This window comes from Canis lupus, chromosome 21 (genome assembly GCF_048164855.1).
Source record: "Canis lupus baileyi chromosome 21, mCanLup2.hap1, whole genome shotgun sequence".
Classification (NCBI taxonomy): Eukaryota; Metazoa; Chordata; class Mammalia; order Carnivora; family Canidae; genus Canis; species Canis lupus.
This window is the reverse complement of record NC_132858.1, coordinates 717,806-745,378: the sequence shown is the minus strand read 5'-3', so window position 1 is coordinate 745,378 and position 27,573 is coordinate 717,806. Positions and strand designations below refer to the sequence as shown.

Here is a 27,573-nt window from a genome sequence, read left to right as displayed (position 1 = left end):
CTCTGTGTCTCCTTTGCCACGTAATCATTTTTGGTGGGATCCCAGGGGTAATTTTTAAAATTCAGTGGTCTTTGGGTGCTGTTGACTCTGTAGCCACCATATGATTCCCAGTTGCCTCTGTTAGTGACCTGGCGAGCCTGGGAGTTGCTTGGGCTGCCTTTCCTTATGTCATTTTAGGTGTGTATACAGTGTCTGGCCAACTAGCTCCCAGGCGCTGCTCCTTGGCTGGGGCAAGTAGCTCTTCATGCATCTCTCAGCTTCCTGTTGCCACATGCCCTTTGGAGTCTGATTTTATTTCCTCTGGTTTAATCAAGTAAACCTTTGGCGCCTTTGGTTTGAAAATACAGGAGTAGGACACATTTGGGGTTCACCCTTCTGTACAGCAAACAGAGCCTGACTTCTTTCAAGCTCAGTGGGTCAGAGTGCCTGCACCCACATTTCCACCAGTGATCCAGTGGGAATAAAGGCTGCTCTGTCCCAGCAGCGGAGAGTAGGGTTGATCCTAGGCATATTGGCAGGCTCCTTTAAAATCAGCCTTTGATACAGTGTCAGGAAAATTGTGGTTTCAAGTTCAAACTGTGGTTTTGAGAGAGAGAGATTCTAGCTTAAAGGAGAAAGGGCAAGGAAGCACCTCTGCTTTGGGGGTCTTCTGGAATAAGCTTCCTTCCTTAGAAGCGTTCCTTGTATTTATTTTATTTTTTATTCCTTGTGTTTCATTACTGTTCTTTCCCCCTTTTCTGGAATTTCTGAGGGTGGGAGCTAAGGGTCTTAAGGGGAAAAAATCCTCAGCATCTCTCAAAAACCACAGTTTGAACTTGAAACTCAATACTGTGATTTGAATTCTTCAAGTCATGGTTTGAATTGAAAAGGCTCGCCCCCATGCCAGAGACCAACTTTAATGAGGCAGCAAAGCAACGAACAGTCTCCACATTGTGATTATTTTAAAATGTTAATCCTAGTTGGAGGATTGACTATAAGGTGCTAAGATCGGAAAGAGCATGTGGTAGGATGATTATTCTGGTGCTTTTTTGTGGTCCGACCTGCAGCATGGAGACCTCAGTGAGTAGAAGGTTATTACTATCCGTGGCTTCAGCCTGGGCTTTGGGAGCCATAGAGTCCTTCCTTGCAGTTTGTTTGTTTCCTATAATCTTGAGTATATTCAGTCAGGATTGAATTCCAGCAATCCTCTGGAAACTGACATTCTGCCACATTCCCACATCCTCTCTTAAAAACCGTTAATCACCTCTCCGGGGGTGAAAGGTTGCCCTTGGAGCTTTGCTACAGCCAGCTGGAATGGCTCCTTTCCATGTAGGCGCTGATGAGCTACTCACTCCAGGCCTCTGCACGAGTGGACCTTTGGGAGAATAATAGAAACACTGACTCATCACATGACCATTTGGAAGGGTCACAAGCCAGAGGCCTCCTTTCTACAGCCAACAACAACTTGGATCCTCCGCCCTCAGCGGAGGGTCCCTTTTGTTATGGAGAAGCCACAGGCCACAGAAGCGGCTAAGAAACGCGGAGGAACTATATATAACCAGGGCATATGCCTAAACTAGTTCTTGAAGATGAATAATATTAAGTTAGATGCTGTCAGAGTTCAAACTCTGAGAAGCCTCAAGGTCTAACAAACCAAAAGCCAAGAAAAAGAAAGCAAACAGCAAGCAAAAGGAGCAAACTGATGGTAAGAGGAGCAAGGTGAGTGCCATCAGGTCAAAATGAACCAGGGAAAGGAAAGAAATGCCAGAGACTATTTAGAAAGTTGTTTTTTTGTTTGTTTGTTTGTTTGTTTTTGAAATTGACCAGTAGAAATTTACTAAGTCTTAAATACCCTGAGCTCCTCTTGAGGGGAAAATGAGGATTTTCTTCAAGCACAGAGCTGCATCTCCACTATCCAGGTGCTCACCGGCCAGTGTGGAGCAAACCCTGCCATAGTTCTGGGGTGAGCCAGAGACGGGACTGGAGGCCACGGCAGAGAGTTGTGGGGTTCAGGGAGGAGGTAGCTGGGGTGTGTTGGAGTGTGTGAAAAGATGGTGCAAGGTGTGACAGGTGTGTAAAAGGGATTTTTAGTCCTGTGTAATTGTGTCGAGCATTTGTGGGTAGCTTCCAGGACTGGGAAGGAGCACCTGTTTGACACTGAGTGGTGGCCTAGGTAGGCATGATAAAGGGCACTGGCGTGGTAGATTTCGTGGGCTCAAGTGAAGGAAGGCCTTTATGTTTAGCCCTATTCTTGAATAATTCGGGGTTAGATTCCAGACTATGTGGATACTGAAACACTTTTTAAGTAACAGCGAGGAATGTGGTATGAATGGTGCAGAGAGAAAGTGCACCTTTGGATGTCTGAGGCAAAAAGGAAAGTTGCTGTAGGATCCTGAGGGTCCTTAGGACTCAGGATGGACATTTTTTTTTTTTTTGGATTTTTATTTATTCATGAGAGACACAGAGAGGGAGAGGCAGAGACACAGGCAGAGAGAAGCAGGCTCCATGCAGGGAGCCTGATGTGGGACTTGATTCCGGGACTCCAGGATCACGTGAACCCTGGGCCGAAGGCAGGTGCTAAACCGCTGAGCCATCCAGAGATCCCTTGGGATGAACATTAATATGAAAGTTGCATTCATCTTACAATACAGAATATTTTGGTGACCTAGTTGCTGAGAATTTGTTGCTTAGATTTGAAGATGGATCAAGACTAACAAGGTGAGGGCAGCCCGTTTGGCTCAGTGGTTTAGCGCCGCCTTTAGCCCAGGGCGTGATCCTGAAGACCCGGGATAGAGTCCTGCATTGGGCTCCCTGCGTGGAGCCTGCTTTTCCCTCTGCCTGTGTCTCTGCCTCTCTCTCTCTCTCTCTCTCTCCCTCCCTGTGTTTCTCATGAGTGAATAAATAAAAATCTTAAAAAAAACACTAAGAAGGTGAGATAATGGGCCTAAATCTGAACATCTGGGAAAACTGAAGCGCACGGGTTCAGGTAGGGAGATTGGTTTAGCAGCTTGAGTTCAGGAAACAAGAGCAACAACGTGAAAGCCTGACAGCCAGAAACACCACTAATGGAAACCGCTATGAACCACCAGCATCATGCGGTTGCCGGAAAAGCCAAGTCCTATTGGGCTGTGTTAATAAACATTTGGTATCTGCAAGGAATGGGAGGAGACGAAGGCCCAGGCCATTGTTGGTGCACCGCGGTCATTTGTGGTCACCAGTGTTGGGGATCTCAGTGACAGCTTAAGGTAGCCGGTGGGAGGGCAGCTGCAAGGCAGAACCAAAGGAACTGGAATTGTTTAGCCGGGAGAGAAAGCGCCTCCTAGCAAATGTAGTCACGCAAAACTGGCTTGGGCTCCCCTTCGGCAGGTGAGCTCCTCGTCCCTGGAAGTGTGTGAGCGGAAGCTTGGGTGGCGGGATCTGGGGGGCCGGGGGGCCTCCTGCCCGGGGCAGAGGGGTCTGGGCGTCCTCGCTGCCTCCTCGCCGCTGGAAGGTCCGCTTTCCCTCCGCTCCCCGCTCCCCGCCCGCCGGTCTCTGGCTGCGGCCCGGCCCGGGGCAGCCGCGGAAGGGGGCGAAGGGGCGCCTCCGGGCCCGGGCGTCGCCGGCGTCCCCTGGCCGGGGGCAGGTGGACCGGGGCGCGGCGCTGCCTCCGCCTTCCCGGGCAGCCGTGCCCCGCGCCCGGCCTCGGCGCCCGCCCCCGCCCCCGCCCCCGCCCCCGCCCCCGCCCGCTCGGGGAGCCCCGCGTCTCGGCCCGGCCCTGGCCTCGGTCCGGCGCCCGCAGCCCTCCCAGGCCGCCGAGCGGAGCGGGGCCGGGGTGTGGGCCCGGGTGAGGCCCCGCCCCCAGGGGTCCCTGATCTTTGCCCCCGCCCCGGGCTCCGCGCTCGTCCAGAGGCCGCGGCCGGCGAGCGGCGCTGCTCCTGGTCTCGCTCCGCGGCGCCGGGCCCCCGCCCTGCCCCTCCCCGGGCGCCCGAGCGCAGCCCAGCGGGGCCGCCGCCCGCCATGTGGGCCGCCCTGGTCCTCCGCGCCGCCTGCCTCGCGCTGCTCCTGCCGGGGGCCCCGGGCCGCAGCCACGGAGGGAGGCCGCCGCCCGGGCGGCTCGCGGCCGAGAGGTGAGTCGGGGCCGGCCCGTCCCTCCGCGGGGCGCTGCGGGGCCGAGGGCGCTGCGGGGCCGCGCGGGCGGGGGCGGGGGGGGCGCGGCGTCGGGGCGTCGGGGCGTCGGGGCGTCGGGCCCGGCTGTGGACCTTGCGCCGCGGGTCTCGGCGGGTCACGCCCGGGCTCCGGCCTGCGCGGGGGGCGGGGGCGGGGGCGGGGGCGGGGGCGGGGCGGCCCGTGCTCCCTCCCGATTGGCGCCGCGCCCCGGGAGCCTCCCCGCCGCGGCCCGGCGCGTGTCTGCGGGACCCTCGGGGCGGCCGCCGCCTGGGGGCGCGCAGGGGCAGCTCCGCCGCCGGGGACGCGCCTGGGGCCGCTGCAGCCGGGCCGCCCCTCCGCCCCTCCGCCCGCCGCCCCGATGGCACCGCGGCCCCGAGCCCGAGCCCGAGCCCCGAGCCCGAGCCCCGAGGTGGCCGCAGGACGCCGGGACCCCAGCCGCCGCCGAGCCGCCGCAGCAGGGCCAGTGGGCGACGGCGCCTGCCGGGAGCATCCCCCCCCCCCCCGGGCGGCCCCTCCGCTGCCTCCCTCCCTCCCTCCCTCCGCGACGACGTCAGAGAAGGAAAAGTCCCCTGGAGGCGCCGGCACCGCGCCGCGCCCGGGGTCCCCTCCCAGAGCACCGGCCACGCCCCACAGCGTCCCCCGAGCGCCGCGGGCGCCTCCGCCCTCCAGGCCGGGCCCCGCTGTGCACCTGCCGCCAGGTGGGCGCTGCGCGGGCCGCCGGGCGGGGGGGGGGGGACAGCCCGGGCGGGGCCAGCCGCCCTCGGGAGGGCCTTCCTCGCCCCGTGCCAGGATGCCCCGCTGAAACCCGGCCGGACCCCCCTCCCTGCCCAGCCCGCGGGACCAGCGCCAGGCACCGCCGGCCCCTCCAGCACGTGCACCTGCTCCCTCTGCCTCCAGCACCCGCCCCCTCCCTCCGCCCCCAGGGCTTGCCCTGTCCTCCCGCCCATCTCGGCCCAGACTCCGTCCTGCCAGGAAACCTCCCCTGGCCCTCCTCAGGACCCCAAAGCCTGGCCCACTGGGGCACCAGTCACACTGTCTTGTTATCACCTGGTCCTTCATCTGCCCAGCGTCCCTTCAGGCTAGGGAGGCTTGTTCACGGCCCTTCTGCCTGCCGCGCCTCACCCGGCTCCCCTTTCCTGGCACCCTCACCCCCACCCCAGAGATGTCACCTGGGGATGCTATCTCTGGGGCTGCCTTCCTCTTCTGTCTCTTCTCCGGGCTCCCTTTCTCAGCCCTTCCCTCCACGGCCGTCTAGTGAGCCCCTACTATGTGCCAGGCACTCCTCTTGACACTGAAGTGGACCAAAGAGATGAAGCCCTGGTCCTCAGAGGATGAGAGGGGGGACAGACAATGAATGAATCAGCAAATTGATAAGCACTTGAATGTCCCAGGAAGTACTTCTTCTTATGGAGAAGACTAAACCTTACCCTTCTAAGGGTGGGTAAGATAGATCTCTCCGAGAAGGTGCATGGGCAGAGAGACCCAGGTAAAGGAGCAAGTGGCCTGGGTTCGTTCCTTCCTTCCTTCCTTCCTTCCTTCCTTCCTTCCTTCCTTCCTTCCTTCCTTTTTAAGTTTTATTTACTTATTCATGAGAGACACAGAGAGAGAAAGAGGCACAGACACAAGCAGAGGGAGAAGCAGGCTCCCTGTGGGGAGCCAGACGTGGGACTCGATCCTAGGACCTGGGATCATGCCCTGAGCCAAAGGCAGACGCTCAACCACTGAGCTGGGTGCCCTGAGCTGGGTACATTTCTGAGGAAGGACCTTCCTGATAGAAGGAGCTGCTGCTCTGTGTTCATGTGGTGTCTGTCGGAAGCTGGTGTCTCTTCTCTCCTACCTTTGTCTTTGTCTTGCCTCCAGGAGAGACCATCTGGGTCATTTTGGCGGCAGGGGGAGAGGGGGGTACTCCCCATTGCTCCTCTGGCAGGTCTCAAGAACTGTTGACTGACTTACTGACTAGCTGGGAGGTTTTCACTGCACGGCAGACCGATCCCTCAGCCAGCACAGAAATCTGGAAAGTGCTCTCTCCTCTCTTGTAGACGCCGGCTGGGCCCCCACGTCTGCCTCTCGGGCTTCGGGAGTGGCTGCTGCCCTGGCTGGGCACCCTCCATGGGCAGTGGGCACTGTACCCTTCGTAAGTGCCTGTCCCTGTGCCCCAGACATCCTCCACAGCAGGGTGCTCGCTCCCTGGGCTGGCCTATGTAGGGCAGATTGGGGTCCCCGGCCCCCCACTCCCTCACCTGCGTTTCTCCTCTCAGCCCTCTGCTCCTTTGGCTGTGGGAGTGGCATCTGCATTGCTCCCAATGTCTGTTCCTGCCAGGATGGAGAGCAAGGAGCCACCTGCCCAGGTAACTGGGGGTGGGCCGTGGCTGGTGGGAAATACTCTTTTGACACTGAGACTATGTTCCAGGCTCAGGGCTTTTGTTTCAGAATATCATCTTCCAACAACCCACTTGGTAGGCCTTCTCATCTCCATTTTACAGATGAGGAAACTGAGGCACACAAGTTAGTGGCTCACCTAGGGTTACATGGCTAGCAAGTGGCACAGCTGGATTTAAGTTCCAGTCTTTCCCTCCAGAGCCACCTTACCAACAGAATTTAGGAGGAGCCCCGTGAGGTGGGGGCAGCTGGCACTGCGGTGAGGGTATGCGCTCATGGATGTGATCCATTGTAGAAGTCCATGGACCCTGTGGCGAGTATGGCTGTGACCTTACCTGTAACCATGGCGGCTGTCAGGAGGTGGCCCGAGTGTGCCCTGTGGGCTTCTCCATGACAGAGACAGCTGTTGGCATCAGGTGTACAGGTGAGAGACCTGGGCGTGGTGTGGGTTTGCAAGGCGAGTGGGCATCCTGTCTCATCTTCCATCCCTCCCGCCAGTACAGCCTCCAGAGAGATGCCAGGCCAGGCTGAGCGAGGCCGAGCTCTGGTTGGAGCGTGGGCAGGGAGGCAGGCCAGAAACAGGTCCCTTCTGCTATGAGCCAGGAATGGAGCAAGGGGCTGGGGTGACAAGTGGTGGCTTGGTTCCTGCTGTTGTCCATCCCTGCTCCTGAACAGGCCAGGGGAGACAAGTCAGGATAACCCCCTAATGGGGCCGTAACCAGTGAAGTGCGGGGAGCCAGACCCACAGAGGGGCAGGGAACCAGGACTTGGAGACTGGGCTCACCACGGAATGTTCCCTTGGGACCCTGGTATTTGAAAGACCAGGAAAGCCAACCTCAATAATTATTTTGTAACGGTGCTATTTGTGATTTTAAAAGCGTTCTCACAGGCAGATCTGTTGCCTTCTCAGAGGCAGCCACTGGGACCAGTTTCTTGCGTATCTTTCCAGAGAGCTGAAAGAAAGCCTTTCTTTTTCTTTCCTTTTTCTTTTCTTTTCTTTTCTTTTCTTTTCTTTTCTTTCTTTTCTTTTCTTTTCTTCTTTCTTTTTTCTTTTTTTTGAGTTTTGACTTTGTATAAATAATGTTTCTTCCCCAAATATGAAAGTAAAAAATAACTTACTTTGGAACATTTGGAAAGTATACAAGAAGGGTAGAAGGTAAAAACAGACATATCCCCAAAGCCCCTACTCAGAGATATTTTACTAAAATGAAGTCGTTTCTTTTGCTTTTTTCCCTGGATGTATGTGTGTTTGTGAGTGTGTGTGTGTGTGTGTGTGTGTGTGTGTGGCGTGTAGATCTGTGTGTTTCATAAATTGGAATTATACCTTACGTAAAGTTTTTGTCCATCCTTTTTCTCACTTTATATTGTGGGTGGGGAACAGTCCTCACAACGTAATTTTTAGCGGCCGTGTGTGTGGTTGCTGTAACTTGCTGTCCATTGTGTAGGTTCTCCGCGATGCTTCACTACGACAAGTAACGCTGCAGTAAAGAGGCTTTTCGTGGGCCTCTCCCATCATTCCCAGAAGGAGAACCGCTGGGTCAAGGGTCTCACTGAGGAGTCTTAGTGCTCGGGGCCCATTGCCACATCCTCTTCGGGAAGGCTGAAGCAGTCATCCTCCCATGAATGTGTTTGCTAGGGAGCACTTCCTGCACACACTTCTTGTTGCAGAGGCAAATTGGACCTGGAAGAGCCAGAGAATGATGTCAAAGTTAGCACCAGGCAGGGGCGGGGGTGGGGGGCACTGGCCACCATCACAAGGGATCCCAGTGAGATGGGGTTTAGTCAGGGTGGGCTTTCTAGAGGCCATTCATGTGGTCCCCAGAGGCTGGCTGTGAGGAGAGCAAGTGGGGAGGATGGAGGTGTCCGGCAGGCACGGGGCCGGGGGTGGGAGACTCAGATGCAGACTGCAGTGGGTGGCATAGATTATGTAGGTCCTTAAGACCTGCTGTGGCTCCTAGAGAGGGGATGCCATGAAGCCAGGGGTGGGGAGTTCTGTCCCTGGCACTCCTCACCCCACAGGCCTGAACTTCCCCAAAGGACTACTTGGATCTGGTCCCCCTGCCCTGGGCAGAAGCCTTGGGGCCTCCTTGGCACTCTACAGCTGAACCTCAACCCACTGCTTCAGCCTCTCACTGCCCAGGCCGGCAGGAGGAAGCTCCTCAGGCTCTCTCTGCTGGTGGCCCTCCTTCTGCTGCCTCGTGGTCCTCTGCCCATCTGTTCTCCAGCTTCTGGGGCCAGGCATTTCCCGGTGGGGCATGTATCACCTGGTGGGGCTCCAGCATCTGGGCGCGTGCCATGGCTTTTAATGTTAGCAGACTGTAGCCAGCTGGAGGGTCTGTGCCATGCCTTGGTCACATTTGTGTCCTCCGCGGCACCCCTCCAGATCTGCCACATACAAGTGGTGCTCAATAAACATTTAATGGGATTGGATCAGCCCTCCTGCTCACTCTCCTCTGCCCTTCTAGGGTTGCCCTGTGGTGGGGCCATTGGAAATGGTTCTGTCTTAGCTATTCTCTGTCCTCCAGTCTCTGTGGGTCACAAAGGAGCCCAGCCCTCAACCTCTGCTATCTGGTCGTTCACTCATAGCCAGTGACTTTCCCGGTGGTGCCTGGTCTTCCTCGGGGTGTGTGTGTGTGTGTTGTGGGGCGGCGTGGTTTCCACCCTGCTGAAGGTAGGCTTCTCCTGAAACAGTGTCCTTGTGGGGTCAGTTTTTTTCCCCCTGAACCCAACCACATGCAGACTGGTCTGTGCAAGGATGTTTTCTCTCTTCCCAGACATTGATGAATGCTTAAGCTCCTCTTGCGAGGGCCAGTGCGTGAACACAGAAGGCGGGTTTGTGTGTGAGTGTGGGCCAGGCATGCAGCTGGCTGCCGACCGCCACAGCTGCCAAGGTGAGTGGCCCAGAGACAGGTAATGCCACCACGGCCAGGCTCTGAGTCGAAGGCGTGGCCCCACCCAGCCCAACAGGTGCACTCCATGCATTACTGCATTTCATGGTCCTCTGTGGGCAATACTGTTATCATCCGTACTTTACTGACTGGGAAACTGGGGCTCACCCAAGGCCATCCCAGGAGGAGGCACTGGAGTCATCTCGAATCCTGGCATGTCCAGCCCCTGCTCTGAACTGGTGCTGCAGGGTGGAGGGATACAGCCAGAGATGCTGAGGGGAGAGCCAAAGACAGGATGGAGGAGGCCACTGAGGTGAGGGAGGTTCCATGGAAGAGATATGCCTGCTGCAGTCCATCACCTGCTGCCTTCATTAGCTCCACCTGCCCCCGTGGCTGAGCTGCCTGGGTCTGGTGGGGAGGGCAGAATTAGGTTGGGGTGAGGGGTAAATGCTGGGGGAGCCTGGGGAAGAGAAGGAGTCTGCTCCTGAGTGAGGAGGATGAGGGAGATCTTTTAATATAATTACCTATCCCTTAAAGATGACTTTTACTTACAGAGGAAACATTCTCTCTTAAGGCAGATAAGGAAAAAGATTCCCTATGAAACTGGTATTATTTTCTATTGTTTGAAATAGTCATAAATTGTAAAATACATTTTAAAAGTTGCTACCTCCAAGACCCTTTCTGCCACTCCTGCGCTCCAACCCTGCTCTCCAAGCCTGGTATCTTAGTTTGCTTGGGCTGCTGTCACAGAATCCCACAGAATGGGCCAGTTACACAACAGAATTTATTCTAATGGTTCTGGAGTCCCAAAAGTCCGAGGTCAAGGTGCCAGGCCATTCTCTTTCAGGCCCCCCCTTCCTGGCTTGTGGACAGTCGCCTCCTTGCTGTGTTTTCCAGGGGAGAGAGAGCAAGCTCTGATGGCTGTTCTTATAAGGGCGCTACTCCCATTATGCGGGATCCCCCTTCATGACGTCATCTAAACCGAATCACTAATAAATAAATAAACAAACAAACCCAATCACTGCCCAAAGGCTCCCCGCCTCCATCACATTAGGGGTTAGGACTTGAACATATTCACCCAGCACCTGGTTATTACTGCTCTGATGCATGCCCTCCTTGCCTGTCCCCACGATGCGTCCATACACACGTACGTACTCACAGAGACAGGATGAGTAGCTGACAGTTGCATCGCGCCGACCACTTTACGTGCATGTTCTCATTTCATTCTCAGGCTGATCTTGTGAGACTGCTACTGTTTATTTCCACTTTCCTGATTAAAGAAATTAAGTAACTTGCCCAAGAGCATGTTAGAGTTGGGGGTTTGAATCCAGTTGATCCTCTGCTTGCTATCTTCTTCTCAGCAATGGAGCTGATATGGGGATCTCTCCGTATCAGGGCAAACAGACCTGCCCTTGTTCTTTTTAAAATGCCGCCTGGTGCTCTGCAGCACAAATATCCCATAGTGTACTGAGTCTTCTCTTGTTGATGGACATAGAGATTATTTCCAGTTTTTCACGATTTCAAACAGTGGCATGGGGAAGCTTTGACAGAGGAGGTGCTATGCAAGCTGAGTTTTGAGGTATAAGAGTCTTCCCCCCAGACAAGACGGACAGGCATTCTGGGCAGACAAAAGAACATGGGCAAAGAGGGAGGCCCACAAGGACATGGTGCATTTGCAAGATGGCTGGACAAAGGTGAGGGAGAGGGAAGGATGTGGGAAAGGCTGCCCAGGGCTTGTGAGCTGTGGGGTGGCATTGGCGTCTGCGAGAGCAGAGAGTGGCCTGGGTGTTTGGTCGGAATATCCCGGATGCAGTGTAGTGGATGGCTTGGGAGGAGCGCAAGGAGAGGCTCCAGGCCCTTTTTCTTCTCCAGATCAGGGAGGCAAAGGAAGCCCAGGCTGGGGTAGGACAGTGAGGATGGAGAGAAGAGGGCTGGTCCAGGGAGGATTTCGTTAATATGCCGAATGTGGGTGGTGAGAAACAGAGGGCCTAGGAGGGTCCCCCACAGCCCCGAGTGGGAGGGATGGCAACAGAAGAAGAGGGGAGCACACAGCTCTGACGCTCCATGGGGAAATGAGCTGCAGTCTTGCCCTGGTCCCTTGCAGACACTGACGAATGCCTTGGGACCCCCTGTCAGCAGAGATGCAAAAACAGCGTAGGCAGCTACAGGTGTTCCTGTAGACCTGGCTTCCATCTCCATGGCAACCAGCATTCCTGTGTAGGTAAGGTGGGGGGACCCTGTTGTCTTCATACTGAGGCTGCCCATCAGAAAGATGGGCAGGGCGAGCCCAGGGACAGGGAAAGGCCAGCGGTCCGGACCTCCTGGCCGCCTGGAGCCTGTAAGCACTTGAGCCTTTGCTCAGAGCCTGCCTTTCCCTGGGGTTGGCGTGGCTCCTCGTGTGAGACCCTGTCTTGGACTTTTCCTGGCCACATGCCACTTTCATCCTGTTATGTTTCTCTTCTACCCCTCTCCCAGATACACCCCAAGGATTCCTCTCTGCTCACCCATTTTCTTGGCTGCCTTTGCTCCCCTTGGTAAATAAAGCATGTTATGTCTTGGTTCCTCTGGTTTAGAAGGAGACCCCTGTTTTCTTAGCCCATTAGCAGAAATTTCCAGAAAGGGATTGGCATGTTTGGCTTAAGCTTGGCTCATGAGTTGAAGGTGGGGGTCCCATGGGCCTGAAAACAGACCTTGTTCTGGCGGAGTTTGGTATTTGTTCCACAGTCTACGTTGACTAGTGCAGTGATTCTTGAGACTCTTTTTCAGAGGGGGCCACACTATCCCCTACTTACACGTGGGAAGGTGGAAGGTTTGGAGGTGAGATTCCCAGCAGGGCTCATCCCCACCAGCCAGCAGGTAACCAGCCCTTAGTAGTGCTGGGAGATGCGTCCCTGGTGCATCTGTTAAATGCCGACTGGGTGTATGAACCTTCCAAGGGAACCAGCCGTAGATTTCAGCCCCTCTTAGACATCTGAGTCACGTCCCATACCCTGAGGCAGGGATGGACCCTATGAGAACATGGCGAGGAGACTGCCCCAGGCTTCTGGGCTCGGGGATGGAGGTCGGCAGCCCCAACAAGGCAGCTGTTGGCAGCGAAGCTCTCCTACAGATGTAAACGAGTGTCGGAGGCCCCTGGAAAGGCGAGTCTGTCACCACTCCTGCCATAACACCGTGGGCAGCTTCTTGTGTACCTGCCGACCTGGCTTCAGGCTCCGAGCTGACCGCGTGTCCTGTGAAGGTGAGCAACCAGCCTGCCGTCCTGGCCCCTGCCCCCACCCCCGCCCACCCTGTGCCCACTCCCGCCTTCTTCCTTTTCCATCGGTTCTTTTTCAGGTCATCTTGTTATTTCCAACTCATCACGTCCTCACTTCCGCTTCCACTTTTTTTATCCATTCGTCATCCTTTGTCATTTTACTGTTTCCCTAACCCTTTTGTTTTCTTTCAAATGGTAAAAAGGAAAAACAAACGATAGAGGAGCATGTGACTGGCAGGAGTCCTAGGAACCTGGGCTCCCAGGGACACTGGACAGTGCGGTGTCAGCTCACTGCCATACCTCAGTGGTGTGCCTATTAACATGCATGTAAGGTCATCTAGATACTGAACGTGTTCTTTCTAGTTCATGGCAAGCTTTCCCCAGGCTGTTCCTTCATCCCAGGCCGTAGCATCCCCTCCTGGGAAGCCACCTCTGGGTGGGGAGCAGGGGACCTACTCCCAACTGTCACTGGGCTGGCTCTTGTGTGTTGTTCCATCCACCTTGTGTGATCATCACTGTGGCCCTCCCTGCGGTCTTGGGTCGAACAGGTGGTATTAGACCCGTTTTGCTGCTGAAGAAACTGGCCCAGAGACGTTCAGTGACTGGTGGTGGAGGAGCTTTGTTCAGACACCCCCCCGCCCCCACCCCTGTCTTGCCTCCTGCCTCCACTGCCTCCCTCAAGAGACACCTGTGCTTCTGTTTCAGCTTTTTCGAAAGCCGCTCTGGCCCCATCGGCCATCCTGCAGCCCCTGCAGCACCCACCCAAGATGCTTCTGCTGCTCCCAGAGGCAGGCCGGCCTGCCCTCTTCCCTGGACACAGTCCCCCTTCTGGGGCTCCGGGGCCCCGAACTGGGGTCAGGACCACCAGCCTGCCTTCTCCCACCCCTGTACCATTCACGTCCTTGTCCTCTGCCCCAACTCAGCTGCTGGCCACCCTAGTGCCTATCCCTATACCTAGTGCCTCCCTCCCGGGGACCCTCGGGCCTCCCTCACAACTACAGGAGGTGACCCCGTCCTTGCCCAGGGGCCTAGCAGCCACACAGATGGCACCAAGGTCCTCTGCCTGCTGGCACCTGGGAGCCATGTATGAATCGGGGAGCCACTGGACAGAGCCTGGGTGTTTCCAGTGCTGGTGCCAGGTAGGTGGGAGAGACCCTGGGGGTGCCCTGGTCTGGCATCCAGGGCCTTGTGATGGCTGGAACTCCTGCTTCTGCTTGCAGAATGGGGAGGTGACCTGTGAAAAGGTGACGTGTGAAGCTGCTTGCTCCCACCCGATTCCCTCTGAAGATGGGGGGTGCTGTCCGTCGTGTGCAGGTGGGAGCTGGTCTGGGGAAGGCTGTGAGTTCCCCACAGGGTCCTACTTCTTCCCTTCCCTAGTCCTTCTGTGGCTGAAAGACTGTCCTCCAGTTGTGGGGTACATTAGAATCACCTGAAGGGTAATTCCTGGGCCTCACCCCCAGAGCTTCTGATTTATCAGGTATGGGCAGGGCCTGGGAATTTGTATTTCTAACAAGATCCCAGGTGATGCTGATGTCTTGGTCCAGGAACCACACTTTGAGAACCACTGGTCTATGCTGTGATATCCCTCAGGGGAACTTTTCATCATCTGTGGGTTCTCTTTGAGCTTCATTCATTCATTCATTCGTTGAGTTTCTCCAGATCAACCCAGTGGTCCCCGTCCCCTCCCCCATCTCCCCTCCTACAGCCAGAGGAGTCGTTCTTTGTAAATTCTGTCCCCCTTTCCAATTTACTCCCATAATCTGCTTACAATAAAGACCCTGCATCTTAACGAGTCCTTGGATAGAGCCTCTCAAAACTTGCTCTTCACAGGAATCCCTGGGATCTTATTAAGACACAGCTTCCCATTCAGTAGATCTGGGAAGGGGCCTAAACTTCTGTGTTCTCTGAAGCTCCTGGTGATAAGATGCTGAGGCTGCTGCAGGTGGGGCAGCAGCAAAGACATCTCCCAAAGGGTTAGAATGAGAATAGACTTAATGATAATCATGACCTTTTACCATGTTCCCACTATGTCCTGAGCCCTGAATGTGAATGCCTGGGCACCTTACATCTGAGGCTGTGGATCTTCCCAAGGTCCCTGAAGGGCACATGGTGGTGTTTCCATTTCACAATAAAAACAACTGAGTCCATAGAGGTTAAGTGACATACCCAAGGTCACTCAGGTAACGGAATGGACAGACCGGGGCTTGGAACCCAGGCATGCCTGACTGGCCTTCCTGCCTTATGGGAATAAAATGCCATGTTCTCAATAGAGTTCTGGGTTTACAGACATGAATGGGACCCTCTCCTAGGCCATCTTCTGTGGGTATCTCCTGCTTACTTCTCCAGGGGTCCTAGGACCACACAGTCCTGGGTTTCTAGATCTGCCACTCCTGGGCATCCAGGCCGGTGAGAGAAGATTCTAGGTACATTATGCCTGGAAGAGTAATGAGACCTCAGGCTTCCTCTACTTTGAAGATGTCTAAGGCCTCCACTCCTGTTTGTCTTTCAAAGGCTGTTTTCATAGTGGCGTCATTCGAGCCGAAGGGGACGTGTTTTCCCCTCCCAACGAGAACTGCACTGTCTGTGTCTGCCTGGTGAGCATCACAAGAGCCTCAAGGCCTTGCGGGTATTTTCCTAACCATCTGGGGGTTTTAGAGGAAGAGGGAAACATCCGATGTTAAAGGTGAGCTTGTCAAATGGAGGGAGAGTTCCCAGGTTGTGCATTTTGGTCGGAACCTGTCACATTTAAAGGCGTGGGGGTCTGAGGAGCCAGGAGCCAGCAGGCAAACAGGATCCATCCATCGAGGAAGGGGAGGGGATGAAACTCCCTCGGAAACTTCCCACCAGGGAGGCTGTTTTCCTCTCCAGGCAAAATACTTGCCAGCACAAAGGTATCCACATTTGGGAGGGAGGAGGCTTGTTACCAGACTCAGCTTATTAAGAGGATTATTTTGCTGTAGGCAAATTCGTTTCTCTAAGAATAGTTATTAAGCACCTACTGTGTTCCGGACACTGCCAGGTGCTGTCACACAGATTCGACTAGGAGTGCTTGGCGAGTTCCAGGCTCAGGGCTCGGGGCTTTTCTTCTGTTGCCTCACCCGAGGCTCCTGGCAGCTCCTCTGGGTCAGCTTTCCTGGCCCCTTCTACAGATGAAAAGACCAAGGCATGAGCTGGGATGTGAGCCGGGGTCTGTCTGCGTCCATGGCCTGGGCTCTGTCCACCACTCCTCACTGCCGTCCTCTGACCATCACTGGCCTGGTGGTGACAGCAGAGGCCGCAGGACAGGGGGTAGGGCACATAGACAGCAAGCGCCGCCCTGTACCGAGGTCCCCTTGGGTGCCACACATGGGGGCCCATGTGCAGTGGCTGAGCACTTTCATGGATCCTGTTGTAGCCCGTATCTTCAGCAATCCCCGATGGAAGGGTCGTTTCCAGCTCATCACACAGATAGGGAGACCGAGGCTCAGTGAGCGACGAACATTGGCCAGAATCTCAGGACTCATTAGTGAAGGAGCAAACACTATAGCTCAGCTCTGGCTGGCTTGGGGGCTGGTGGGAGGGGGAGAGGAGTTTGCCTTAACTTTAAATTTTAAAGTTTACCTTTTTTTTTTTTTTTAAGATTTTATTTATTTATTTATTTGAGAGAGAGAGAGTGAGTGAGAGAGCACAAGCATGGGGAGTGGCAGGCAGAGGCAGAGGGAGAAGCAGGCTCCCTGTGGAGCAGAGAGCCCAATGCAGGGCTCCATCCCAGGACCCTGGGATCAGGACCTGATCTGAAGGCAGATGCTTAACCTGCTGAGCCACCCAGGTGCACTTAAAATCTGGTCTTAAATTTAATTCTTTGAATAGCCAGTAGAGTCACCTGGTTCAAAACTCAGATGCACAGGGAAGTGGTGGAGCAACCTCTGTTCGCCTCTCCCTGGCATCCTTCCAGAGCTTCTGTTATGCTTTAGGAGGATGTAACACTAGGGCCTGGGGCCCTGCACACTGTCCTTGTGTCACCATGGTGGCATTCAGCAGTCTGGGATGGCTTCCTTTTTTTTTATTTTTATTTTTTATTTTGTTTTTATTTATGATAGTCGCAGAGAGAGAGAGAGGCAGAGACACAGGCGGAGGGAGAAGCAGGCTCCAAGCACCGGGAGCCCGACGTAGGATTCGATCCCGGGTCTCCAGGATCGCGCCCTGGGCCAAAGGCAGGCGCCAAACCGCTGCTTCACCCAGGGATCCCTGGGATGGCTTCCATTAGGAGGCGTTGGTGTTGCACAGGAGACCTGAGGGATGGTGTGAAGTAGGGAATGAGCTGATGGGGTGTAGGACCTAGTTCTCCTCCTCCCCACCTCTGCCCCCACCCACCACCATGTCTCCCTCCTCAGGCGGGAAATGTGTCCTGCATCTCCCCAGAGTGTCCTCCCGGCCCCTGTCAGACCTCCCTGAAGTCAGATTGCTGCACTTGTGTTCCAGGTCAGTGACTCTTCGGGCTTTGGGTGGGAGGATTTTGCTTTTTGGTGTGATTTTGGGAGCAGGGTGAGTGGAGCAGAGGAAGGAGATTGATTTTTGCTTCGGAAACTCAGATCAAGCGAAGCATTTCAAAGTGCCAGTTTAAGTGAGCACCTACTATGTGCACAGTTGTTTGGAAGCTCGATTGGGCTCCCAGCCCAGCCAGTGCCCTGCCCCCCCTTCCACACAGCCAGGAAGGGCTATGAGTCCACTCCTGGCATGGCTCTGTCTTGAGACTGGGAGGGCATCTCCCTTTCCCCACTAACGAGTTTGTCCTTTGTTTAAAATGTGGTTCTCTTTTCCTGGGATGACCTCATCATCATCATGAATGTTCCCTGATGGCTCTGTGCTGTTGCCTGCCAGCCCTTGGTCTCACTGCATTTGTGTGGCTCAGCCTTGAGGGAGCACTATTCACAGCCCCATTTTATGGATGACAAAACCAAGGCTCACTGAGGTCAGGGATGACTGCCCAGTTAATACCAGAACAGAACTTGAAATCAAGCCTACTAATTACAAAACTGGTGTTCTTTAAACAAAAAATGCTTTTCTTAACCTTTAAATATTATTTTTAGCTAAGACTTTTTTTAATAGTAACATACTGCCTATGAAGTAGGAACTGTTATCATCTCTTATCAACCCCGATCTACAGATGGAAAGACTGAGGCTTAGAGAAATTGAGTATGTTGCCCCAAATCTGTCCCTAGTGAGTTGTGAGCTGGTATTTGAACCCAGGGGCGTCTGACTAAGCCAGCTTTCGGGCTGTTTTATTGGAGTGAGGTTGGAGAGGAGATCTTCAGATGAGAGGCTTTCACTGATTCCTCCCAGCCTCCAGGGGTGGCGTAGGTCCCAGTCCTTGCCTTAGGTGTCTGGGGCAGTCTTTTTTCATTTCTGCTTTTCTCTTACTCTTTAGTTATTTGGGGAGTCCCCTCCCTTTTTTTGGTTAAGGACATTATTTTACATGTGATTCATTCTCCATCAGTTTTTAAGCAACAGCTTAGTTTTCATCAAGGGTTTGGAGGGGAGTGGTTGGCTCCTTGAGCGGGGCAAGCTGTGGAGCATGGTGGGAGCATTTTAGCTTCCCGAGGGTCCCGCTGCCCACTGTTCCCCTTTCTTTGTAGCTGCCCCAGCCCAAAGCCCTTGAGCTGCCTCTCCCTTTCTCCTCTGCAGTGAGATGCTATTTCCACGGCCGGTGGTATGCAGACGGAGCTGTGTTCAGTGGGGGTGGTGACGAGTGTACCACCTGTGTCTGCCAGGTAAGTGGCTGCAGGAGGGGGGCCAGGCACAGGACTTCCCTAGCGCGCCTTGACCAGGAGAATAGGAGCTGCCACGTGGCAGAAGGGACACTGAGGCAGCAAAGGCATTAACGGGACCTGCCTTCACCAAGGCCGGCCCACAGTCTCCTTGAAGGTCACCCTGCTGCAGAGCTTTTTATAGAGCATCTACTGTGTGCCTGGAGCAATGCTGAGCGCTGAGGACACAGCTGGACACAGGACAGCCCCAGTTCCCTCTGTCATGGCCTGTTGTAAGGGCCTAAAGATGTCCCTCTGGCTGGGGTGCAGAATGTGGGCGTCAGGCAAGAGAAGAGGCTGTAAACAGGGATGGTGCTTGGGTTGGGATCTGAGAAGCAGGGCTCAGTGCAGGATTCTCACGTAAGTGATTTTCTGAATGCTCTCAGGAGAAGCTGGCCAGGGAAGCAGGATAGGCAGGGAAGGGAGCCCTGGAGTGAGGTGCACGGCAGAGACGGGTGTGCCCAGAGGCCAGGGAGCTGCGCATCGTCAGTTAAATGCATTCTCTCTGCTCCCCGGGGAGTGCAGTGCCCGGGAGGGAACCGTCCAGGTACCTGGAGGGCTCGGTCCCTGTTAACCAGAGGTAGGACTTGGGGGAAGGGATCTTGGGGAGGAGGGGGCCCTATAGTCTCTGCCTCAGACTAAGTCATGAAGGGCTTTGCCGGCCAGGCTGAGGGCTCTGGACTTGGCAGAGCTGCTGATGGACTTTAGGTTTGGAGCCATGCGATCACATTGGTACATGAGAACGTTCTCTGGCTGCAGAGTGAGGGCAGAGTGAGAGAGAGCAGGAGGCTATTGCAGAAGTGAGGGGAAGAGGTGTAGGAGTTGCAGCCCGGGTGGGCAGGGGCCCCCAGCTCAACAGACAGGACATCTCAGAACGTGCTCCCGGCCTCCTCCTGCCCCTTCCTCCATCCCCTCCCTTGAGATTCTTTGTCACTTTTAGAAGGGGGACAGCAGCCAGCCAGCCTCTTCTTTAGCTTTCAGATGGCCCAGGCCCGGGGAGCTGCCCTCACTGGCCTGTGCCCTCGGTTCTCTTCCAGAATGGGGAGGTGGAATGTTCCTTCACACCATGTCCAGAACTGGACTGCCCCCGCGAGGAGTGGTGGCTGGGCCCTGGACAGTGCTGTTTTACCTGCCGGGAGTCCACACCCATGACAGGTGAGGGCCCCCAGCATCCGTGCGTGTGTGTCTGTGAGTGTGTGTGTGCCGGTGTACAAATGTATATGTTTATGGTTTTGCAGGTAAGCGTATGTCTGTGTGAGCCTGCTGTGTGTACCAGGCACGTGTGGAAGCAGCTGTTCTTGGTGTGGGGGGAGGTGTGCTGTAGGTCTGGCAGGTGTTCCAGGCCTCCTTGGCACTTGTGCCCACCTGCCCTTTCTCCCTCACTGTCCCCTGGCCAGGCTGCTCTCTCGATGACAACGGGGTTGAGTTTCCGATTGGACAGATCTGGTCTCCTGGTGACCCCTGTGAGTTATGCATCTGCCAGGTGAATGGCAACCTGCATGCCTTCGGCTGCTCCCCCAGGCTGTCCCTGCCTCACCCCTGACCAGGCCCTCCTGGCCAGGCATCCCTGCTGCTCCTGAAGCTGGGCTGCCTTAGCCCGCCCTTTGTCTCCCTCCTATGCTGGCAGGTTCCATCTGTACAGAATGGGGTGTGACCCACTGCTTGTGAGGAGTCAGGGGTCCCAAGAGCAGGATTTCCCCAGGCATGGGTAACTGAAGGAGCAGGACAGCCCGAGGCTCTGGGGTTCAGGGCTTCCCTGCAATACTGCAGGGTTTCCTTCACGAGCCTGAATCTGTGGCCTCAGCTCATCTGAAGTGGATAAGGATATGGTGCACAGGTGTGAGAGTCAGGTGGACCCAGATGCAAACACAGCCACTTACCGAGAAACGCTATTGTTGCAGCTCATCATTTAGGTACACGTTGGCATTCTTCTCTGCTTTAGAAGAGCATTTAGTCCCTTGGATCTTAGAGCTTTATTTCTCAAAACGAGGTCCATGCCTGGAGCCTGCTGGACACGCAGAGTCTGGACTCAGGATCTGCATTTTAATCCCGGGTGACTCGTGTGCACATTGGTGTTCGAGAGGCACAGCCTTCAAGTGTCTCCCAGATGCAGCATTTGTTAAAAAGCCGTAGACCCTTGCAAAACTTGAAAACATTTCATCAGAGTTACAGGTGGGAGGAGGGCACATCCTCCGCCTTTCCCCTCGATGACTGATCCAGAGAACTCGTAGTATGAGAAAGCAACACAAAACCTTCATCGACGTTCAGATTCTTTGAGAACAAAAAAAAAAAAAAAAAAAAAGAAACCATATGTGGTGCCTTTGTCTTCTGAAATAGACATTTCTGGTGGAATAGCTTTCTATAAAAATAAGATTTTATTGTACTCCATAGGTTTGGGGTGAGCGAGGGTTCCAGGGAATGGCTGAGAGAAGAATTTGGATGGGGTGGTGGTGAGCTCTGGCTGCTGCTGGAGAGGGACAGGAAGTCACAGAGACCAAAACCCCGCTCTGACCTTCCTACTCCTTAGATAGGGGAGTTCTCATGAAAGGCTCCCACCCCTTTCCCCAACCTCCCAGCTACATCATGGAGCCCTTTGGGCAAGCCTCAGCCAGTTTACAGCATTGCCCTTTCTTGGGGATGGTGCTAGAAGGGTGGAATGGGGCAGGGAGGCACAGGGCCTGATGTTACAGGTGGGGTCTTGGTGAAGTTCTTTCTTCCTTCAGGCAGATGGCTCAGTGAGCTGTAAGAGGACAGACTGCGTGGACTCTTGCCCTCACCCAATTCGGATCCCTGGACAGTGTTGCCCGGACTGTTCTGCAGGTGATTTTCTGCATAGCACCCCTGCTCCCCTCGGTGGGGATCCTCCCCCCCTCCCGCCCCCGCGCATCTGGGATCACCCTGCACCAGGCTCCTCCATGCAGAGGATGGGCCACACAGGCTTCATCCCCACTGCCGCACAGGGCAAGCCCGTTTTACAGATGAGGGCTTCAGAGACGTAAAGCAGTTTGCCCAAGGCAGGCCCTGTGTGGGTGCTGGAAGCAGATACAGAGATATGCTGAGCTTATAGCCTGGGCGGGGTGACAAAGGAACCGTACCTGTGAAACAATTGGTGGGCAGCGAGAGAACATAGCAATGACGCTTCATTTTTTTATATTAATGTCCTCTTTTTTCATGATTTCAGAAGTAGCATTTTATTGAAGAACATGCAGACAGCAAAAATAAAAACAATTCAAAAAGGGCCCCTTATCACTTTTAGCCTCTTGGTTTGTTTTCCGAATCTCTTTTCATGAAATAAGTAGCTCTATCTCTATGTCACACATCTGTAACATGTATCCCTATCTAACGAATAACATACGAATGTTCTGAAGTATGTCCCTGTTGTGCTCTCACCTGCTTTCATACTTACTAGGCTGTGATGAATGTCATCAAGGTGGCAGCACTCAGATCAGGCCTTGGCGGGCTTGGGGAAGCCAAAAGGAGAGGTGTGGGGGAATGTCCTGGAAGGTGGGGACTGGCTGAGTAGGGGTAGGGTGGGGGAGCAGAGAGGACGGCTGTGGTGCCTGGGCACTGTGTCTCCTAGTCCCTCTGGCTTGATCCTGCCCGGTGAGGGGCAGAGAAGGAAATGCTCTCTTCCCTGGAAGTGGAGACACTCTGATCCTTCAGCTAAATCCAGGGAGAAAAAAAAAAAAAGGCAGCACCCAATCCAGACCTGTGTTTTGTCCTTTCCCTAAACCCCCGGGATGACTGCCTGGGGAAGCAATTGGCCTGCCCTCTGCAATGCAGAAAACTCTCAGACCTTCACCCTTGGCAGGAGCCTGGTCACCAGCCACCTGCCTGGCTGGCGCTCACCCCCGTGCTCTCTCTGGCAGGCTGTACCTACACGGGCAGAATCTTCTACAACAACCAGACGTTCCCGTCAGTGCAGGACCCGTGTCTAAGCTGCATTTGTCTGGTACGGACCACCCAGACCTACCCCCTGTCTGTGGAAACCACCCAGGGATTGACGCCAGCCCCTGGATCCAGAGCCCTCCAAGAGGAAGGTCACTCTGGTCACGGCGAAAGTTGGTTCCCTCCAGCCCTCCTCAGGGTGAATCTTTATCCAGGGCCAGAGAAATATTTTTAGACCTGCCTGGTGAAAGTCCTCTGCTTCTGGGGGCATCTTGGGGGCTCCTTGTAACTTAACGTGTGAGTGCTCCCTGAGGGTGTGGATGAGGGACTCAAGCCCAGGGTCTGTGCTGGAATCTTTAGTGTACTCACGTCGCAGAGCTCTTGCTGTGTGCCGCATGGCTCTCCGCCCTGTCTTTGCAAGAGCTCAGTTAATCTTCAGGAGAATCCTATGAGGTATGTGCCACTGTCATCTCCATCTGCTAAGGTCGGAAAACTGAGTCACAGAGAGCTAAAGTCATTCCTTCAAGATCAGGATCAAGACTGGTCAGCTGAAGTGCCAAGAATTAAATCCTGTGTTCCTGGAAGTGCACTTTTGCCCCTAAGCCAGGCTGCCTCTCAGCCTGAAAAAGCATGTGAGATTGTTAATATCACCCAGGATTTGGAAAATGGGGTTGGGGGGGGAGTCCCTATTGCTTATCATGCTGGCGACATTTGATGCCAGTGGAGCTTCTTGGCTGGCGGTGCGTGCAGCGTGGAGAGGACAAGATCTATAGGATCAGAGAGATTCAGAGTGAACATCTTGGCCTCTGAGTGGCCTCGTTCATTCACCTGCTTCAGGGAGCTTCAGGCTCCTTCTTTCTCCTTGGTTTACGGTGCTCACCTTTCCTGGGTTATTCATGGATTTGTTCGGCTCGGGCCTGTTCACAGATGCACTGCATGGGTGTGGCCAGGCCCTTGGCTTTGTGGGGTTTGCGTTCTGTCAGGAGATAGCCTCTAACTGAGTGAGCATCTCCCCCACCCATGGGGGCTCTGATGGCCACTCGGTGGTTCTGTGATGGCCCTTCCCAAGCGCCCCATCAGCTGCCCAGAACAAAGGGCTTTGTATGTTTTCTGTGTCGTGCAGCTGGGCTCAGTGGCCTGCTCCCCCGTGGACTGCCCCATCACCTGCACCTACCCCTTCCACCCCGACGGAGAGTGCTGCCCGGTGTGCAGAGGTGAGTGGGACCCGCTGCCCCACATCTGAGGCTCCTGGGCACGCCATGGCTCTCATGGCCCCGTCTCCTCTGCCCTGCAGATTGCAACTATGAGGGAAGGAAGGTAGTGAATGGCCAGTTGTTCACCTTGGACGATGAGCCCTGTACCCAGTGCACGTGCCAGGTAAGCCGGGCCTGGCAAGTCAGAAGCTGCCCCGCCAGGCACTGCTTCTTGCCTTCTGTCCCTTTGCAAAACTCTGAGTCCCCTTAGCCAGTGTAAGCCCACCTTCCGCCTGCCTGCCCAACGTTAAATACCTGCCAGAACACCTTCAGGTTTGTGGTTTCCTTAAAGTGGCCCTGCTGTTTCAGCCTCTGTCCCTGGACCTTTCTGTGGGTGGAAGAGATGCGTGGGGGCGCTGCTTCAGGAGGGGAGATGGTCTGGGCTGCCTCATGTGTGTCCTTGTGCTTCCGCAGCTGGGAGAGGTGAGCTGTGAGAAGGTCCCCTGCCAGCTGGCCTGCTTGGACCCCTCTGAGCCCCCTGGGGACTGCTGCTCCTCCTGCCCAGGTAAGCAGGCCTCTGGGTCCTGGAGCCTCTCCACGGGCTTCTTGCACTTTGCTCTTCTTCCCAGAAACCTAGAACTTATAAGGGGCTGGAACTGTGATACCCAAGCTCAGGAAGGGAAGGGGTTTTGCTCAAGATTACACAGCCAGCCTGTATTGAGGACAAGCCCGTGCCCGGCCTTGCTCATCCTCATCCAGTGTTCCCGATGCCACACTGTGACAAGTGTGTTTATTTGCTGTTCCTTTTCCTTCTTTTTTTTTTTTTTTAATTTTTATTTATTTATGATAGTCACAGAGAGAGAGAGAGAGGCAGAGACACAGGCAGAGGGAGAAGCAGGCTCCATGCACTGGGAGCCCGATGTGGGATTCGATCCCGGGTCTCCAGGATCACGCCCTGGGCCAAAGGCAGGCGCCAAACCGCTGCGCCACCCAGGGATCCCTCCTTTTCCTTCTTTACTTCTTTTCCTAATCTCTTCTGCTTTCTTCCTCTTCTATTTTTTAATTACAATTTAGGAAATGAATCAACTTTGCAGAAAAGTGATAGCTAATGTGTGAATACTCTTTAGGTGCCAGGCTCTTTTTCACAGCAACTCCAGTCCTATTATCATCTCAGTCTTCCCAATGAGGAAGCAGAGGCACAGAGAAATGAAGTGACCTGCTCAAGGTCACACCACGGATGGGCAGTAGAGCCAGATTTAAGCCCGGAGTTGATGCTTTTATTTATTAAATATTCTATTTATTTATTCATGACACACACACACAGACACACACACAGAGGAGAGGGAGAGAGAGAGAGAGGTAGAGGCAGAGGCAGAGGGAGAAGCAGGCTCCCTGTGGGGACCCCAATGAGAGACTCCATCCCAGGAACCCGGGGTCACAACCTGAACTGAAGGCAGATGCTCAACCACTGAGGCACCCAGGTGCCCCAAGTTGATGCTTTCAGCTCCTACATTGTCTTTTTTTTTTTTTTCCTACATTGTCTTCACCATCATCTTCGTCTTGTCTTTCTCCATCATGAGTGGCCACGCACGTTAATCTTTTGGCAGAGGTATAAATAGGATGTGGACAACCTGCTGTAGCATGTGGTTTTGAGGTACTGACAGAGGCCCACGGCCACCTGTTGTCAAAAGCTCCCATTTAGTCTGGTTTGCTCACCCGTTAACTTTTAAGCTGACATTTAGGTAGTTTCTTGCTTCTTCTTTTTCCATCCATAATGGACCTACTGTGAGAAATCTTGGGTCAGACAACTTATTTTTCAATATTTATGGGTTGCATTGGGGCCCTGTGGTTAGCAGGTGGAGTACTGGGTCGTGGGGTGTTGGGAGCTGTGTGGGACCTCCTTAAGCATGACAGTGCATCACCAGATGGGGCTCCTTGGAAACAGGAAACTCCCCCTGATGTAGCTGGCTCCTCATACTCCTGCCAATTCTGTGCTTTGTGTCTTGAGTTTAATTTTTCTGATTTAACATGTCCATAATTTACCTTCATTGTGGCTATTTTGTACTTTTTTTAAAAAGATTTTATTTGTTTATTCATGAGAGACACACAGAGAGAGAGGCAGAGACACAGGCAGAGGGAGAAGCAGGCTCCATGCAGGGAGCCCGATGTGGGACTCGATCCCGGGTCTCCAGGATCACACCCTGGGCTGAAGGCGGCGCTAAACCCCTGAGCCACCCGGGCTGCCCTCCTTTTGATAATTAATAAAAGTAACAGTTTTCTTGAGGTATAATTCACATACCATGCAACTCACAGGCTTGGAGTGTACAATCCAGTGCCTTCAGTATATCCAGAATTGGGCGACCATTCTTGGGATGATTTTAGAAATATAAAATCATTCTAGGTTTCCTGGGCTTGACAACCTCTGTCTCCTCCTGACCATACCTTTCTCCAGTACTCTTCCTTCTGTGCTTATTCCCTCTCCGTGTTCTCTTTGCTTAGGTTCTTCCTTTGCTTGTTCTCCTCCCATGCATCAAGCCCTTAATGATGTGCAAGCTCCAGGCTGAGACTTAAAAAAGAAATTTTTTTTTCAATGGACTTTATTTCCGAGAGCAGTTTTGGATTCCCGGCAAAAGTGAGCAGAAGGTCCAGCCTTCCCCTGTGATCAACGTCCTGCACCAGATAGGATGTTTGTTACAATCAGCGAGCCTCCCACACTGACACCTGGTTATCACCCAAAGTCCCCTGTTAACATCGAGGTTTAGGCTGAGATTCCCATGCACCATTCATTCAATGCTTGGAGTGGCCCTGCAGGTCCTTATGATGCCCATTTTACAGAAGAGGACGCAGGAGCCCAGCAGAGTTCCATGCCTTGTGCCAGGTCACGTGGCCAATGCCCATGGTCTCAAAGAGTGACTTTGGCGGACTGCCTTCCTCTGCTCATGGTTCCTTTCTGGTGTTCCCTGGAGGCAGGGGCCAGCTGGTCCTGGCCAGGGCAGAGAGACCTCTGTCCCCAGTGCAGCTCATCCCAGAGCCGCCTTGGCCATCTGACAGAGCCACTGTGCATCTTGTTTCCTCTGCCTCTCTCTAGATTCCCTGGAAAGAAAGGCAGTGGAGGTGGGCAAAGCAGCTCGGAGCCCCCGTGGAGACGCAGAGGCCCCGATCAACTGTAGCTCGTGCCCGGGCACCCCAGCAGCGTTGGCTCAGAAGCCAGTGTTTCGTGTCCTCCAACTTCTCAGGACGAACCTGTCTGACACACAGACTTCACCCATGAGCCCCTCAGGAGCCCACACCTCACCCTCATCCCCTTTGGGACCCAGGGGCACATTCCCAGGGGAGCCTGGGGCCTCCCAGCCCTCACTAGGGCCTTTGATCCCTCCACGAGCCTCCAGTCTACCTCCAGTCTCTCCTGGGGCTCCTGGGCCTCCTCCTGTTACTCCAGAGCCCTCATCCTCCTTCTCTGGGGCCCAGACACTGTCCAGAAGGCCTTCTTCACCTGCTGTTGTCCTGACTGAAGCTTCAGTCCATTCCATGAGGGCCCCCAGCCCCTCAGAGACCCCTGCCATTCTCCTCAGGCCTCGCAGACTCTCTCCTGCCACTGCCAGACTCTCTGCAGCCCTTGTAGCCTCGGCCACCTCCAGCCCTCAGTGGCCTGCTGCGGGGACCTCACGGGAGGAGGAGTCCACCAGCTAAGCAGGCCTCCAGATCAGGACTCTGCGTGGGACACGCCGGACAGAGAAAACTGCCAGCGGTCCTGGGGCTGGTAGGGAGGCTCTGGGGCGGATGAGGCTGGTTGACACCAGGGGGCTCGCTTCTGCATGGCCCCATGCAGCCTTGTCCCCAAGAAGCATTTGGAATGTGCTGTGAGAACAGGCAATCGGCCCTCTCCACGGTCAGGATCCTCCCTGGACACTGCGGCCAGCCTTTTGAAGAAGGTCTGGGCCACTGAGGATCCTGCTCAAGAGGAGGGGAGTCTGAGAGGACCCAGGATTCCCCTGGGCTTGTGCCACCAGCCATCACGTGTCCCTCCCTGAGGTTCCCTGATTAAAGGCTGTCTCGGTCTC

The 27,573-nt window shown here is 54.6% G+C and overlaps 1 protein-coding gene across 4 annotated transcripts; it reads left to right on the top strand.

Moving 5' to 3' along the window:
- Positions 1 to 1,435: 1,435 nt before the first annotated feature.
- Positions 1,436 to 27,573, top strand: VWCE (von Willebrand factor C and EGF domains). Of its 4 annotated transcripts, none has more exons than XM_072789319.1 (20): positions 1,436 to 1,698; positions 6,165 to 6,259; positions 6,384 to 6,473; positions 6,800 to 6,928; positions 9,279 to 9,395; positions 11,497 to 11,613; positions 12,502 to 12,630; positions 13,351 to 13,784; positions 13,866 to 13,959; positions 15,157 to 15,239; positions 17,019 to 17,106; positions 18,310 to 18,395; positions 19,469 to 19,586; positions 19,829 to 19,894; positions 21,159 to 21,251; positions 22,301 to 22,383; positions 23,443 to 23,533; positions 23,614 to 23,696; positions 23,987 to 24,077; positions 26,601 to 27,573. In XM_072789319.1, exons 1-20 carry the CDS (start codon positions 1,682 to 1,684, stop codon positions 27,200 to 27,202), a joined length of 2,706 nt encoding a protein of 901 aa, XP_072645420.1. In that variant the 5' UTR covers positions 1,436 to 1,681; the 3' UTR covers positions 27,203 to 27,573. The 4 variants fall into 4 exon arrangements, with proteins under 4 accessions (XP_072645420.1, XP_072645419.1, XP_072645417.1 ...); XM_072789318.1 differs by having other exon boundaries at positions 19,829 to 19,914; positions 21,155 to 21,251; XM_072789316.1 differs by lacking the exon at positions 1,436 to 1,698 and adding an exon at positions 3,976 to 4,085 and having other exon boundaries at positions 19,829 to 19,914; positions 21,155 to 21,251.